The 17,430-nt window shown below is 38.7% G+C and overlaps 2 protein-coding genes across 2 annotated transcripts; both read left to right on the forward strand.

Moving 5' to 3' along the window:
- The first annotated feature begins 5,662 nt into the window (after positions 1 to 5,662).
- dap3 (death associated protein 3) lies at positions 5,663 to 11,688 on the forward strand. The gene is made up of 13 exons (XM_023964414.1): positions 5,663 to 5,744; positions 6,008 to 6,049; positions 6,169 to 6,282; positions 7,310 to 7,411; positions 7,528 to 7,636; positions 7,721 to 7,813; positions 7,900 to 8,030; positions 8,993 to 9,073; positions 9,633 to 9,797; positions 9,896 to 9,955; positions 10,553 to 10,642; positions 11,256 to 11,373; positions 11,453 to 11,688. The coding sequence occupies exons 2-13, from the start codon at positions 6,011 to 6,013 to the stop codon at positions 11,536 to 11,538; spliced, it is 1,188 nt and encodes a 395-aa protein (XP_023820182.1). The 5' UTR covers positions 5,663 to 5,744; positions 6,008 to 6,010; the 3' UTR covers positions 11,539 to 11,688.
- Positions 11,689 to 12,701: 1,013 nt separating this feature from the next.
- Positions 12,702 to 17,404, forward strand: gba (glucosylceramidase beta). The gene is given in 11 exon segments (NM_001305418.1): positions 12,702 to 12,774; positions 12,846 to 13,037; positions 13,107 to 13,253; positions 13,820 to 13,953; positions 14,051 to 14,223; positions 14,303 to 14,392; positions 14,501 to 14,648; positions 16,280 to 16,504; positions 16,846 to 17,009; positions 17,087 to 17,203; positions 17,299 to 17,404. Coding segments are annotated over 11 exon segments (1,569 nt in total).
- Positions 17,405 to 17,430: the final 26 nt, after the last annotated feature.

The raw sequence follows: 17,430 nt of genomic DNA on the forward strand, positions 1-17,430 counted from the left end.
TAGTCCATATTTAAATTAGTTACTTGTTCTCTACTTTTTGTCTGTCTTCTATTATTAATATGTTATATTATGTAGTATTATCTTTGTTTTTCTGATAGCACTTCTCCTTTTCTTTCAGTTTTGCTGTTTATTGTCCTCGTGTGTCATGTTTCATTTTGCCTTTCTTTCCATCTGTTTGTGATCCACCTCAATTGTTGTTGCCTCTGTTTCACTATCATGGTGTTCATGACTAGCATTTGCCGTCTCTGTTCCTTTCCTTTGTAGATTTGTCTAGTCTTTATGTTGAGTTCCAGTTTATTAAAACCTTTTTTGTAAGTTTATTAGTCACATGATCTGTTTCTTCCCTGTGCTTGTTTTCTGGGCACCCATCTACAGCTGCAGGTTAGTATACAAATGCTCAACACTCAATTATGATAATAAATGCAGTTTTTATCCCTTGTGCTATCTTAGATGACGCCACCCTTAAATGACCATGTTATTCCTACCAAGACAAAGGTGGATTAATGTGGGAAGATTTCATGTAATCCATGGACACCAGTGAGGTTCACAAATCATTGAAGAAAAAAGGTTCAGCGCACTGTCTAGTGGGTCTAGATGACCCAACTCCCAACGTTAAAGTGCCTAGGATATCCAAAGGGTTACATGCTTTAAAGCAGTGGTTTCTTAACCATGGTGCCGCGGCCCAGTCCTGGTCCGTGAGCGCCAACTAGTGGGCCGCAAAAATAGATCTCTTCTGAATATGTGGGCCGCGAGGGCCGCGGGACCTGAATGCAGCCTCCCACTACTTGGTGGCAGTGATGCGTCTGTCAAGTGTTGTAGTATGCGCCACTATGCAATGTAGCTGAGTCAAAAAAAAAAATATTATGTGTCCGAATTCCCACCCTAACCCCTGACTACTAAAAAGCTATATAGTGTGGGACCATGTAGTGCCTTGGATTTTAAAAGCAATTCGGACACCATGCTCACGACTTTTTTTGTTTTTTTTACAGTAAATATTAATAAGAGGTGGCGCAGTGGTTATTGCTCTTGCCTCACTGCCAGAAGGCCCTGGTTCAAGTGATGGGCGGGGGACCTGAACCAGAACATCAATCGGGGATGTTCTGGTTCCTCCCACCATCCAAAAACATGCTTCATAGGTTATTGGTTCATCTAAATTGTCCCTAGGAGTGAATGTGAGATTGCGTAGGTTTGTGATTGTGGACACTCTACCCTGAGACAGACTGGCGATCTGTGAAGGGTGCCCCCTGCCTTTGGCCACCAGTGGCCAGGATAGGCTCTAGCAGCCCTGTGACCCCAAAAGGGAATAAACGGAAGAACATGAATAAGATAACAATTTGAATAAGAAAACAAAACGTATGTATGGCCATGTCTGTTACTTTAGGTCATTAGTATGAAGTGCTGTAATATTTAGATCCATCTCACAATGATGAGTAAAGAGAATTTCAACGTTCTAGATTTAAACTCAAACTACTAGATTCAGAGTCCCAAGTTAGTCCCAAGTGCTAACCATTACACCATAGAACCCTTTGAACAACGCAATTTTTACTGGTTTTGATGAGAAAAACTGTAATTATGTAGAATATACTGTGAACAAGATAAAGATTTATTTAATAAAAGAAATATCATATGTAAAAAATAATAGGGAGTATTTTGTACACTAACAGTGAATTGCATCAAAAAGAATTTCGTTATTAGAGGCCAGAAAACTTAAGTTACGTATGACAATCCTCTCTACCACCAATGGGGACACAGTTGAATGCCTTCTCCAAATCCTCAAAGACTGGATGAGCAACTCTCACAAACCCTCCAGCACCCTACAGGGGTATAAAGCTGGTTCACTGTTCCACAGACAGGATGGAAACCACACTTTTGTTCCTGGATCTGGATCTTCGACTACATGACAAACTCTACTCTCTTAGTACGCTTGCATAGACTTTCCCATTGAGGCATAGGAGTGTGATTCCCTGGTAGTAGGGACTCACCCACTGGTGCCCCCTCTTGAAGAGGGGAACCACCGGCCCTGTCTGCCAGGCCAGTAGTACTTTTCCCCACTGCCATGCAATGCTGTAAAGGCGTGTCAACCAAGACAGTCCCAGAGCCTGCAGAGTTTTGAAGCACTTGAGGACTTCATCCACTCCCAGTTCCTTGCCACAGAGGAGCTAGTCGACTACCTTGGTGACTTCAGCTTGGGTGATCTTGTCTCCTTAATTCATTAGAGATTCTGGTACGGTGGGTTGGGGAAGGCTAGGCAGACACTTCCAGGTGAGTAGAAGTGAAGATGAATTGGAGAGACCAGTTAGCCATGAAAAATCTAACAGTCTATTGTAAAATCTGAAGTAAAGCCAGCAAACAATGGAAAGATAAAGGTGACTTTAGATGTAACAATTTCAATAAAGAATTTCGGAACCACTCAAAGTCTGTCTTGTCACCTAGGACCTGTTTGCTTTGGGAGACCCTGACAAGAGGGGGAACACAATACAGCACAGCTTCTAGAATCACTCAAGCCCTCAAACCCCTCCACCACGGTAAGGTGGCAGTTCACGGAGGGGATTTTTTTTTCAAACAATAATTGTAGTCAATACAATAAAAACAATAATACAGATTTATCAAACTCAATTCAGAAATGATGAAATGCTTAGATGAAAAATAAAAGAAACAGCGATACTTAAGTCACATTTTCTTAATTAAATATAGTGATCATTAACTAAAGTCAAGTAAAGCTTGATTTCTTGCTTAAAAAGGAGTGGGAAGAAGCAAGTTTATATAATCCCACACCTACTGAGTTAGATCATTTTATAGTATTGCACAGTTTTTGTAATCCGGTTCTGATCAGATAAATTCTTTTCAAGTAACAAAATGTATTTTTTAAGTGTGTATGTGTACGTGCATGTTTGTGCTTTGCCTTCTTTGCTTTAGCAGCTTGACTTATTTCCAATAGTTTATCTGTAAGTGTCACAACTTTCTGTCCACACTTATCCTAAACTTGAACTCTCTGTCCATAGTTATGTTTTTGTCACAGAGCTTTATCTTAAGTGTGCAATCATCCATGGCCTAAAGTTTTTTTCTCTTCTAGATGTGCATCTTTCTCAATCAGGTGTATTTTTTTTCAAGTCAGCTATCTTTTTTTTCTATATCAAGTCCATTTTCATTTGATGTCTTGTTGTCATTGGCAGTCAAATGTACATGATGACTCTGGCTTTCATCAACCCACCCATTTTCTTAACCCGCTATGTCTTTTTGGAGGTTTGACGATGCCGGAGCCTGTCCCAGCTACTGTTGAGCAAAGGAACGTTCATTTATCCAGACTTGGGACCAGCACAAGAGAGCACTGGATTTTGTTCCCTTGTGGTTGCATTACATGCATTCAGTCATTCACATCATTTAATTACATCTGTTACATCTAACACACGTAATTTTGCTTTCCCATCTATTAATGTCCTTCATCTATGCATTCTTTTGTTCAAACATTGATAATGTTAAAAAATTCTTAATGACAATTTTGAGTCACCAATAATACATAAACGACATATTAAGCAGAAACATTGATAAATAATGAGCACCAGGAGAAAAACCCAATAACCATACACCTACAAAAAGGGTTTTAGTTCTTTGTCTCATAAAAATAAACATAAATATTGATAAATGTTGACAAAGGTTTTTAAGGGCGAACCTGAGCATCAGGAGAAAACCCAAGCAGATTAATCATAGATTAAAAAAATAAAATAAATAACTACTACCGAAATTTCAATTTTGAGTCACCAATAATACATAAACAATGTCTTAAGCAGAAACATTGATGAATAATGAGGAGGTTTTTTTAGGGGAAACCTGAGCACCAGGAGAAAACCCAAGCAGATTAAACATAGATTAAAAAAGCACATTTGCTATTTTTTATTTTTTATTTTTTTTTCTAACTTGTCCTGTCCAACAGCCGGGCAAACAGATGAGAGCTGAAGACCTCTTTTGTTGGACATATTTTATTTTAACTACAGGGGTTATGAATCTTCTGACAAACCAGAGGAATGTCTGAATAAACACCTTTTGTAATATGAGGCCAAACTTTATTCATTTTAAACAACATCTTTTGTGTTGGACCGGACGGAAAAGGAAAGGAGGGAAGAAGAGAGAGGGATATTAGAGATGGGGGATAGGAGGGTGATTGTAGAAGGGGGCATAAAGCAGGATATGAAGCAGCATAAAGCAACAAGTTTTTGGATGTTTATCTTACGGTCAGGTTCAGATGTGACACAAATCTAGAAGGGGCGGGGCCTGTCCACACACACACTCAAATGATACAAACATACCTGTTGGCTCCAAAAATGTCCACATGTCAACATGTACACAATACAAATACTGTTCCCACATGCATACTTATGCATTCAAACCAACTAGTGTGAAACATTTCATTCAAGCACGCAAACTATTTGTGCAAAGGTGAGCTAACACCTGTGCTCAAGTGAGTGTTTATGTCCTTCTAAAATGGATGATGGAATGTAAAAAGAAGGAAGCTTTTTATTTTTGACAGCAAGCCTATCACGCTTAACCGTGTGATCCCTTAGGGCCGCAAATTTTTTCTCCTTTAATTCAGAAAGATAAGCGTCTTTGTCCATCAGCTAATTTTTTCAAATCGCTTATCTCTTTTTTTAAGTCTTGTACATTTTCATCTGATGCCTTGTACTCACTGGCAGCCAAATTTGCAGCCAAATTTGCTTGATTATTCTGGGTTCCGTTATCTTGTATTTCCAGTTGAGGATTTAGATTGGCTGACTGAGGATCAGAGCTATCAGAACGGGTGGATTGTTTGGCAATTTCCCTTAGTTCAACTTCCCTGGGAATGAAGGGGAATGCAGGGTCGAAGAGTTTACTGTTGTCCTTCTGTTCCAGGGAAGGGGCTGGTGGATCTTGGGTACTAGTATTTTTTTCCGGGAGGGGGATGCAGGTTTGGGGAGGACATTGCCATTTTTTGGGTCCCCAGTTAGGATTCATGTGCGGGCAGGGGGTGGTGGATATGGGGGGTTCCTTCTCTGGGGTGGGGGAACAGGTTTGAAGGGGACATGGTAGTTTTGGTGTTCCCGATTGGGGTTTCTTTAGTAAGGGGGTAGTGGTTGATGTGGGTGGTTTGTTCCCAGAGGTGTGGGAACACGATTGAAGGGGACTTGGGGGTTTTTGTGTCCCCAATTTGCATTTCTTTGGGGATATTATGAATTTTTTCATATTTTACATTTTTTAATACTTAATATTTCACATTTTCCTAAGTTAAGATGTAAACTGGAAGCATTTGAAAAGGAATAAATTGTGCTTATAGTAAGGTCAATTCTTTTAAGAATAATGTAGTATCATCTGCTAATTGTGTTATTTTGATTTCTTTCTGAAATATAGATAAAACTAATAAGTTTGGACAATTTTTAATTCTTATGGAAAGTAGTTCTGCAACAATTAAAAAGAAAAATGGAGAAATTGGGCATCCTTGGCGTACTGATCTATTTATGGTGAGTCTTTGGGATGTATTAGGATAAAGAAGAATGGAGTTGCTAATGTCTTTATAAAACATTTTAGCAATAGACATGAAATTTTCCACAAAACCAAATAACTTCAATGCATTATAGAGAAATGGATGTTCTACAGTGTCAAAAGCTTTGTAAGTTTAATTTTTGTCATCAGTTGTCGCTTGCATTATCCGTCACTTCCGGTAAGGCATGATGGCGTTTTCCTTGACAGGTCCAGCACATTGATTTCGACTGAAGGTTAGCATTTTATCTACATCTTTTTACTCCTCTGTGAATGATGACTGGAACCGTTCGTGACCAAGATCCTACGATAAACCCACCGGTTTAGCTAATTTCAGTCCCGACAGCCGCTTTTTGGGCTCAGTGTTGCAAAGGTTTACCGGGCGCTACAGCTAACTGTTAGCTAAATGTTTACGCAAGGTTACAGGACTCGACTGCACGAGCATCCTTTAAAAATAGCTTTAATTTAAAGAAGAAAATGATCTACTGTTGTCTTTCAGATCATGGCTCTTCACAGACTGTCTCTCAGGCTTCGGCCAACGGTAACAGTCATGCTAACCTGAAGTTCACTGAACAACTGCAGCACAACTCAGAGAGACAGTAGATTTTCTGTATTTTTCTTCTTACTTAGTTTGTTTAGTGTTGTACTTTTGCGTCACAGGTTGCACATGTAAGGTCCATCCATACCAGCAGATACGGACGGCAGCAAGAGGCTGCAGCTGTGGATTCAGAATCTGAACCCATATCAGTCTTCAGAACTCAGGAAAATGACCCGGTAACAGAAACCAGCTTTGGTTTTGTCGTGCTGCAGCAGAAATAAGTGTGCTACATTAATGTTAGTGCTTACAGTGTCATGCATTTGTGAATTAGCTGCTACTGTTAACTGCCAGATATGACCAAATACCAACTTTATTTGATTTGAAATCAAATAACAGAGTTGGTTTTATGAAGTTATGGTCCAAATAAAGAATCCAAATTCAAAATTAGGATGAGGTATAACTGTCAGAACATAATTCAGTTTCAAATCACAAATTCATGAATATATTTGATTTTTGTATTTATTTATTTATTTTTTTATTTTTTTATTTTCATTTTAAACATTTATTAAGCAATGAAAGGATTATTCCCTTAAGATGACATCTTTTTTTTCAAGGGGTTCCTCCTTTTAAATCTATAACAAAAGAAAAGATGACAACGTAGAGTTAGGTAAAAAACAAACATAAAAAAGAATATAGATGAAAGGAAATTCAAGTTATGATACAGGTTAAGTATAAAACCAACACCAACATGGAAAAGCACATAACTTTGACCCCTCAACCCAATACACTTTTTTAAAACATAGAGAACAACTGATTTTTAAATATGATTAGAAGGAAAAGGAAGAGAAAAAAATTGTGATATGACAAAAATGTGTATTCAATATCACTTCAATTATCTACATTTCACTTCAAAACCAATTTGGTTTTCAGATAACTGAATAAAGAGACACAATTTCAAAAAGAAGACTAAGTATTACTCAAAAATGAACTACAAAGTTATTTCTTGACAACTTGAAAGCTAACTTTAAAGAAGAAGACTAGATTGATTTCTAAACCCATTACTAATCAAAGCTTTCCCTGAAGCTGTGTGGGCATCCAAGTCTTAGACAATATGTTATTTTTCCCCTGAAACACATGAATCTTATCAGCGTCCTGCCTGCCTGTCTATTTTATTCAACTGAAATATTGAAAAGCTTTGTTTTTCTAATAAACTTTGATGTTATTTTGGTCTCATAATCTTACCTTTTGTGTTTGTTTTTTCAGGCCAGCCAGTCAGAAAAACAAATTGGACAGTTTTATACTTTGCCTGCTGAGCACATCCGCCTTTTGTTTCCTCATGGCCTCCCCAAACGTTATCAACAACAGGCAGGTTAAGTTTGAACCTAAAAGTGAAGTAATTTAGAAACCATGACGGCATCCACTGCTAACTTGAAAGATTTGTGTAACAAGTGCAGATATAAGTTGTTTTCTTATGATTTTAGGTGAAAACTTTCAACGAGGCCTGCATGATGGTCAGGCAGCCCGCTCTGGAGGCCATCTCTTACCTAAAGAAAGCAGACTACAGCAAACCTGCTTTAAGATACTTATTCTGTATCCTTAAATCACACAGTCACTGACAGAAAAGTTCTACTAACCCTTAAAAAAGGCACATATTGTCCTTATAGAAATGTCAAGATGGTGTTAAGGGAAGTGGCAAAACGATGTCTCTTTGTCACTCGGTCCACTTCTGCTACACACAGGGCTGGGTGGTGCTGCACATTCCTGACGGTGAGGCAGACCCAGTCATGCATGCCTGAAGTTTGACCCATAAAATGACGACGACAAGTCATTTTTTCCATGTCTGCTTTATGCAGCCCACCTGTGGGTGAAGAACTGTAAGGAGCTGATGCCGTCATCCTATAAGTCCTCACGCTTTGATCAGCCGTTGCAGGCGACATCGTGGTTGCGCAACTTCAAAATCACCAATGAACCTTTTCTTTCTAAGGTAACAACCTTTAATGTCATTATAAATGCTGAGTCATAATATTTTTTTTTAGATTTTCCCAAATACCTTTTTTTTGTATATAAACTGCTGATACAAGATTTTCTTCAAGAACAGCACAGCAAAGGTTGAAATGATTACTTTGTAAAACTCCACATTATTATTACAAAATCAATGATTGATTTATTCAGTCATTGATTTTAACTAAGTTTTTCTAATAAAATGTCATTTTGGTTTGACATAATTTAATTTTAAAAGGAAATATTAGTCTAAATTTAGCCCAACACTGAAAATTGTGCACCTGTAGTATTTGTCTGAATTTCTACAATTTTTAGTTTACATCCACGTTTACATCCAAGCACCTACATTTACTTTCAATCATGACATTAGTTCCAGCTAATTAAGTTGAGAGCAGTGAACCAAATCATGGATTTTGACATCTCCTCCCTCAAGATATGATAAAATTGATATGAAAGTGTCATTTTGTATTGTGTTTTTTGTTTGTAGGGATGAAATGTTTCAACCCTAGAACACTTGCGCTAAAAAAAGTTACACCATCACTTTTGCTGGGGAATTTTTACCTGATATAATTTACCCAACATGAGGACTTGTCATAAAAAATAGATCAAAACATGACATCAAATGATAAATTGGAGGGGTTTTCTTTTATTTTCAACTGTGGTTGAAAACATAGGAAGTTCCTAAAAACACGCTCTAAATTCCTGAAAAACTAGGAATTTGAGAACAAAATATTCCTAAAAAGTAATAAAACGATACTAGAAACTTAATCTTTGTCCACCCATTCCTGGGACCTGTGAGACTTACCTGGTGAAGGCACAGACTTCTTGACACGCGGCATGTTGAAATTCATGTAAATAGTTTTGTGCGGGTAAAAATCACCCGGCGATAGTGTTCTAGGGTAAAACTATTTCTGAAAGTGTTTTTGAAGATTGTGTTCTTTTTAGATAAAAATTAAGCAGCGCTACGTGTGGACAAAGAGGGAAAGCACAGAAGAGGGGCGTCCACTTGGGGAACTTGTGGATCAAGTAGGTGCAAAAATGTTCACCAACTTTCCCCATTTAACTAAAGCGTTTGGGCATGTTTGTTTGTCTTTGTCTTGTCGTGTGTTAACGTTATAATGTCAAATGTTTCATTTTGGTGTCTGTTATGAGTGGTGTTGAGTGGGGGATTGGTTTCCTATAAGCTTAAGCGGTTTCCAATCCCCTTTCAAATCTAATTTTCAAAGTCTTGCATTGATTTATTTTATGTAATTGTTGTTTTGATTTGAAATAAAACATATTTGAATTTGAACTTCACGATTTGTGTCACAGCAAAGCTAAAGAAAACTTTTGGAATTATGGGAATTCTCAAATGTCTAACAGTTGAATGTTGGAATATATCAATTCAAGTGTTTGGTGGCTACATTTTTAATCAGGGCACAAGTAAGCTCCTCTTTTCCTAATTTAAACTTTGTTTCCTGAATCTAATTCTCAATTTTCCTGATTTTTTTTTTTTTGTTTGTTTTTGTTATGTTCCCGACACTGCTGTTGGATTTCCCTTTCATAATTGACAGTGATCCCCCTGCTGGTGTTTGTTTTGCTGCAGGGCACATCCCGTGTGAAGAGCAGCAGTGATGTGGTAGCAGCCGTGATGAAGGAGCTTAGGCTGCAAAGCGGGCATCCCGAGAGCAACTTCCGATTGGCTGTGGCAGTGGATGGTGTCAATGCCCTTTGGGGAAAGTCTACTATTAAGAAGGAGGATAAGAGCGCTGTGAGAAAACACATTCTCAGTGCTGTTGTGCATCGAACACAGTGTTTTTTGTTAAGATAAAAAGTCTGATGTTATATATTTATTCTCCCTAATATCAGGTGGATCCAGAAGAACTCACACTGGTCTATAACCTGAGGAAGTTGTTAAAAAATGACTGGGTTAGTAGAACACAGCTTCAAAAAGTTGCTTAAAGCCCCACTCTGATCATCTTTTTTGCTTTTTCAAAGTGTTCCTGGTGGTCTTTTAATTATGATATCCATTTTTGGGCTAAATCTCAAAACCTTTGTTGTTTTTTTAGAACATAGTTTCTGCAGAGCGGCAGCGACAGCCCCAACTTAACATTAACGGTGCAACAAAAATGGTGAAAATTATTGGAGATATCTTCCTTACAGTTTTGAGCCAGATACCAGCACAGAAGAGGAAAACGGAGACGGACATGGATTGATTTGTCTACAAGGGGATGCATCAGAATGGAGTGGAGCAGGGAGCCTTTGGCCTGCCCTGTGTCTTTTCTACATAACATATATGCTCTTTTTCAAACAGCTTTTTTTGTTTGCTTGCTCCAGATTGACAACAATTAAAAAAAAAACCTCAGCAAAGCAATTTTAAGCTTAATATTCGTTATATATGTCTTCCATTATCAGAAAAATGCCACAGGAACATGTTGAAAAAACACAATGTCCATGATAGTGGGTCTTTAAGAGTACTTTTTTTGTGTGTGTGTTTTTTGTTAATTTTTCTGTCCTTTCACGCAGATTGGAGGGGCCATCATCACCACTCTGTCTCAGACGGGGTCTCTTTACACTCCAAAGTCTGCTTACTTACCTCAGGAGCTCCTGGGAGAGGTTAGATCATATTTACCTTTAAAGCCCAACAGTTTGTCTGCTTTTAAAAATCCTTTATTGCTTCTAAAGCATAATTCTTTTTTACCTGCAGTCAGAAAATTAAAGATCAAATACTCTTTGTTGTTTGAGAGCAAAACCATGTCAATAATCATAAACATTCTTTTTTTCTCTCCAGTATTTGTTTCTTTTGTAAGAGATTGTTTTCATTAAGTAAGGAGTTGTGCTTCCTGCACAGCATCACTTAACTTAATGGACCTGTCAATCCATCCTTGTCAACCACATTCTTTTACTTTGCTCTTGACTGCAATGATATCATCGTACTAAAAGCAAGGTCAACCCCCCCAAGAGTATGTGTGGGCTTGACTCTAAATTGAATCTCTCTAATGCACAGCTTCCTATTTAATATATTCATTATTGATTTCTTTCTTCTGTGCATCTGAACTCTAGATATATCTGTTTTTGCACTTGCTTGAATTGTCTGAAAGGATGTGTTGTGCTCTATACTGTTCTTCTAAATGATGCTGAATTGTTGATCAGTGCATGTTGGGTACTGCAGTCTTGCTACAGCAGGTCCAGTGTTTGGCCCTTAAACGTGCTGTGCTTTACTCACCAGAGGGGGTTTGACAGCATGGATCCCTTCATCCCTCTGTCAGTTCCCAACTACAGCGAGAAGGAGTTTGAGAGTTGTTACCTTTACTATACAGAGCGTAACTGGCTGCAGCATCCACAGAGTAAGTGATGAAATAAGGTAATATGGCAATATTTATTTGTCATTTTATTTTCATGTCTTGGTTTCCTTGTTTCCATCAGGTCGAACAGAGGAAGGGAAGAAAGAGCTCATCTTCCTGAGCAACAGGAATCCAACCATGTTTGACAGACTCTGCGGCTTCTTATAAAGCCATGCTTTTCACAGAAGTAAACATGTAAATGTCGCTGTATGGGTATAAACGCATATGCATTCAGACATCTATGTCTTCATGCAACATCTATGTCACTGTGTTTTATAAATCATTACATTTGTTTATTAATAAAATATTTAAGGAAAATGTCTTGCTTGATTTATTAAGAAGGTAAACGGTCAAAATTTGACTTAACCGAAAATATATTTAGTGTTAAAGAGCAAAAATTTACATTTGCATTAGCCTCAAATGAGCAAAGGTGTATGATAGTCTGTTTCACTGCTTCTTTTTAAAAACAAACAAAAAAACTGCGTCCCTGTTCATTTATAAAGGTTTTTAGTTAATTTTGGATTTTTTAAAATGTTTGACTTTATCAATATATTTATAAAGGGCAAATCATTGTCTGAACTCTCATTCTGTGTAAATATTTAGTTATTAATTAGTTACTGCATAAACCTTGTTTTCATACATGTTACTTTGTATTCAGGGGACAACAAATGTCTTCCTATTTGACAGAAATACATAGTACAATTTTTTTTACTTAAGTTTTATTTTTGTTGCATAAAAAAATAAATTATATATATATATATATATATATATATATATATATATATATATATATATATATATATATATATATATATATATATATATATATAATTCATGGGACATTACAATTTTACACGATGATTATTTTTACATCTATATTTGTTTTATACATGCACTTAAAATGCTATGGTACTACCGCGACGTTCTACTGTATTACATTAAAATAGTATCGATAACTTCCTTGTTTTCGCTCTCCTTGCATTAAACAGCACCATCTAGTGGACAGTTGATGGTTATTGGTCACATGATGGATTCTCCGTCACGTGGACAAGGGGAGGCAGCGCCAATGAGTTATATCGATATAACTCATTGGGCAGCACCATGGGAAGCTGAGACGTTTCAAACTCGACAACACTCAAACACGGGTGAAAGTAAACTGGACTTTTATCTTCGGGACATGCCGATGTTCCTGTCTGAATCCCTAAATGTGGCGATGACTTAAGTCTTTTATTTAGACAGCCGTGGATCGTTGCTGCAGGGAGATTTCCTGTCTCTTGTGACACATTCTCGTCAGAATTTGTCTTATCTTTACTGCTTTGACTTCAGATAAAATGGGGCTGTTGTTGCCATCGTCTGTATTTTTGTTGGTTCTTTTCACTGGAGCAGAAGTGATCCTCAGTTCAGGTTCGTAATGTAAACAAAAACATACATTTTTTTGGAGTCAACATCAATAAATATGATATTTCTTCATCCAGGAAGCTCCGATTGTGTTGCCAGAAACTTTGGCCATGATTCCATTGTGTGTGAGTGTAACTCCACTCACTGTGACAGCATTGGGCCGGGGAACTTGCCTCCAGTGGGGAACTTCTCCTCCTACCTGAGCAGCATGGCGGGCAGCAGGCTGGAGGCCAGCCAGGGTCAGATCCAGGTGAACAGCACTGGAGCAGGTGAGGCCGGAGAAGCACTGTGACTGAGGGGTGAGAGTTTCCACACTTATGTCAACCTATTACTTCCAGGCCTCAGACTGACTATTGTTCCACACCAGAAGTTTCAAAGGATTATGGGATTTGGTGGAGCAATGACAGATGCAGCGGCCATCAACATCCTGTCTCTTTCTGCTGGTGCACAGGAGCAGCTGCTTCGACAGTACTTCTCCAGGGACGGTACAGTCTGAACGCTGCTATCTGAAAGCATTCTTTTTGTGGTTTCCGCACAGGAGAAGTACTTTTTCCACCGAGTCAGCCCTAGGTCACATATTTGGAAAAACCAGACTCTATGAACAGCCTGAATGTTGATCTTTAATTTTCGAGTTTTTTTTATGATCAATTTTTTTATGATATCTGAACACAAAGCTGCAACTTTGATCTCAAAGTTTAAAGTCGCATTGCAATCATCTTTTGATCTATTTTAAAAGTGTTTCCAGTGGTCTGTCAATTATGATTAGACCATTTTAAGCCAAAATCTAAAAACCTTTGTCGTTTTCTCATCCCAAAACTGTTTTCTAGGACATAGTTTCTGCAGAGTGACAGTAGCTCATTAGAAATTCGCCTCTAATATGTCCACTATCATGAGAAAAATGCCACAAGAACATGTTAAAAACTCCAAAACATGATTTTCATTGAAGCGGGTCTTTGGTGCAGTAACTTTCCTCGTGTTCCAGTATGTTTCCATTGATGTGATTGAAGGAAAATGCATCATCAGCTGTTTTTAAAGCTTTCCCCGGTGACAGGAATTGGCTACAGCGTTGTGCGCGTCCCCATGGCCAGCTGCGACTTCTCCACCCGCCTCTACACCTACGCTGACACACCTGGAGACTACAACCTGGCTAATTTCACTTTGGCCCCTGAGGACATTCACATGAAGGTGTCCCCTCTCTTCTGTCCGCTGCAAAAAGTTGCATGTCGTCTCGTCATCGTCTCTGTAATCCCTTCTTCCTTCATTTTTTTCTTTCTGGTTTCAGATCCCTCTCCTGCAGCGTGCGCAGACCTTATCTCCTCGTCCTCTCTCCCTCTTGGCCAGTGCTTGGAGCGCCCCCAGTTGGATGAAAACTAATGGCGCCCTCATAGGAAAGGGCTCCCTGAAGGGAAAGCCAGGAGGCAAGGAGCATAAAACATGGGCTCAGTACTATATCAGGTGACTTTAAAGAGCAGGTGCGTACACACTTGGTGCAAGATAAATGTGTTGTGATGGGTGCTTTAATTCATCATCATAGATTCCTGGAGGAGTATGCTAAATATAACCTCACCTTCTGGGCTGTGACTACTGGAAATGAGCCCTCTGCAGGCCGTATGACAAACTACAGGTCTGTCTTCTCCTGAATTTATTGAGGATTTTAATGCTGTTGACTGATTGTCGCCTTCGCTTTGTTTTTAATGCTGGAAGAGTCTGAGGACAGTGTCTATCATTGCAGCTTCCAGGCTCTGGGTTTCACTGCAGAAGAGCAGAGGGACTGGGTAGCTTTGGACTTGGGCCCCGCCCTGCATGCCTCTGCGTACCCAGACACTCACATCCTTTTGCTGGATGACAGTCGCCTGCTGCTTCCTTACTGGGCTAAAGTGGTGAGTGCAAGGACAGAGAGAAAGTCGCAGGAATGTCGTGCCTGGCATTTTGTTTTTTTTACCTGCAGAAACACTCGTGCTGGAGGTGTGAGGTCACAAAAAGAAACCAGATTTATCCCGTTTTTTCAATGAAAACATTTATCAGAACAGAAACAAAATATGTAATTCCAGTCAAGCACACCTAAGAATACACATTTTATGGTGAAGAGGTTAAACTGTCTGGATTATAGTTTCACAGATTTCACCTCCAGTGAGCTGATAGGAATCAACTTGAGGAAATATGTAATTCTCAGTCTAGACAGGTTTGCTATTCACAAAAGAGACTGTTCCACTGTACAAAAATAAAATCGACAAATTTCTGCAAGATTTTAGACACTAATCTGCAACATTTGCTTTGCAACTGCCTACCAACAATAATTGCTCACTTGAAATTGCAAGGTAAAAATAGTTCTGTAGTTGCATTTATAAAAAAGTCTTTTCAGTATTTTTTTTATGATATAAATATCCAGACTCTTGGAAAAAATAAGGAGCATTCAATTTGTTTTTTTTAAATGACACATTGGTGTGTTTTTCGTGCAAACTGTCAAAATCCAATTTATAAATGTATTTTATTGCTTAATTTTGAAAATGTAGAAGAAAATGTCTGTAAAATAGATTAACTGAAGCAGATTAGGAAAAAGGGAAATTAATATAAAAGATCTGTTAAACAATGCAAAGCTAAATGCTGAGCTGAAAACAGTAAAAGACTGGCAAAAACGTTTTTTAATTTAGCAAAATAAAGTACTAAATTGATCATAACAACCCTTTATAGCTAATGATAGATTAAAATAACTGCTACAATGTTCTAGTTAAAAGATAAATTACAAATATGTAATTAATAAGTTTATTTGAAGGTGCTGAAATAGAAATAAAAAAATCAGGAAAACCTTTGTAGTTTCCATAATTGGCCAAAATGTTCACAATCCTTATATTGTAGTGAGAATTAAAAAAAAAAACAAGTACAAAGAAGTGTGTCCTGAGATTGTTTAACATGTAAAAAAGTGAACGAATAAAGAATGTATATGGTCATCTAGGTTAATAAATGCAACTAGAAAAAAAAGATGCAAGTGCAAAGCTTATTTAATCAGCTTTTAGCGTGTTTTGAATGAGTTGTTTTCTAAAGAATATCAGTCACTCGCACATCTGTGAAGACGTTTTGCTCTCTGATCCATTGGGATTCTTCCAGCCACAGGTTTTGTGTTGAGGTCAGGTGGCCATGGTTGTGTTTTGTAAGTTGTAGCTGCTGCATCATTGTAAGACCCAGCCGTCTATAATGTAGGTCTTTGGCCAGAAATAATTTGGACATAGACTTTCTTTGGTCGTTATTAACCCTTCACGCTGCATGTCAGTAATTTGCAACATGTTATCCAGGGCTTCACTTCATTTAGCATTATATGAACCAAAAAACATTGAAGAATATTTTTCTTGATATAATTGAAAATAAATTCAGGGTTGAAGGGGTTAAGCAATCATTTTTAATCAATATTACTTATTTTAACGCTGGGAGGAATCCACTGCCTCCATTCTAGTTATTTATATCCACGCTGACAGGCCTAAAAAATCCCAGCCGTGTTTTTGTTTTTCTACTTCAGGTCCTAAATGACGTTCATGCTGGTCGATACATTCATGGGGTGGCCGTCCACTGGTACATGGACAGTTTAGTCCCTGCAGATATAAGCTTAGGGGTGACTCATCAACTCTATCCAGAGTATTACCTCTTCGGCACAGAGGCCTGCGCTGGCTGGAGTTCACCAGACAGAGGAGTGAAGCTGGGAAGCTGGAGCAGAGCTGAAGAGTACGCTCACGACATTCTAGAGGTGAGCTTGTTTGGTCAGATTGAGTGCATCAGATGTGAGGCGGACATGCTGTGAGCTGCTTTGGAAAGGTGAGTCACCTGCCTCCATGCTGCGGTACTGGTTACAAGCTGCACCATGTTGCACAAATGCTTCAGAAAGCGCCTGCAGGAACGCAAAGCAAGCTGGAACTGGCATTTTTTTTTCTCTTCACTATTGGATTTTCTCCGTTTAGTCTAGTTTTGCGTAAAAGGTCAACTCTAATGTTGACACATTAATAAAACCTAATCCTGCCTAGGCTCTTTGGATTTCAAAAACTGTAAAGCAGTAAATCCTGAGGATGTGAAGGGTTTTTTCTGTTTCAGGACCTAAATCACCATGTTGTCGGCTGGACTGACTGGAATCTTGCACTAGATCCAACTGGTGGACCAAACTGGGTGAAAAACTTAGTGGACAGTCCAATCGTGGTGGATGCAAAGCGGGACGTCTTCTACAAACAGCCTTCTTTTTACAGCATGGCTCACTTCAGGTAGTTTTGGCCTGACTTTAAACAGATCACTTTCCAAGACCTCTCTCTCTCTCATCAAGTCCTCACCGTTTCCACAGCAAGTTCCTGTTGGAGGACTCTCAGAGGGTGGGCGTGTCTTCCAGTGGGAAAACGCAGCTGGAATACTCGGCCTTCGTCAGACCAGACAGCTCAGTGGTTCTTGTCGTACTCAACAAGTAAGATTCACTGATCCGGTTTAAAAAAAAAAAAAAAAAAAGGCACTCCACGCTGATTAAAAAAAACTGAACGGTTTGTGTGTTTACGTTTCCAGGGCATCGTCTGAGATCCAGTTTGAAGTCTGGGATCCGGCTGTGGGCTACATTCCCTGCACTGCTCCAGCTCACTCCATACTCACACTGGCCTGGAACACACGCTGAGCTTCGGGACACATTCATTCACCTTC

Source organism: Oryzias latipes, chromosome 16 (assembly GCF_002234675.1).
Source record: "Oryzias latipes chromosome 16, ASM223467v1".
Lineage (NCBI taxonomy): Eukaryota > Metazoa > Chordata > Actinopteri > Beloniformes > Adrianichthyidae > Oryzias > Oryzias latipes.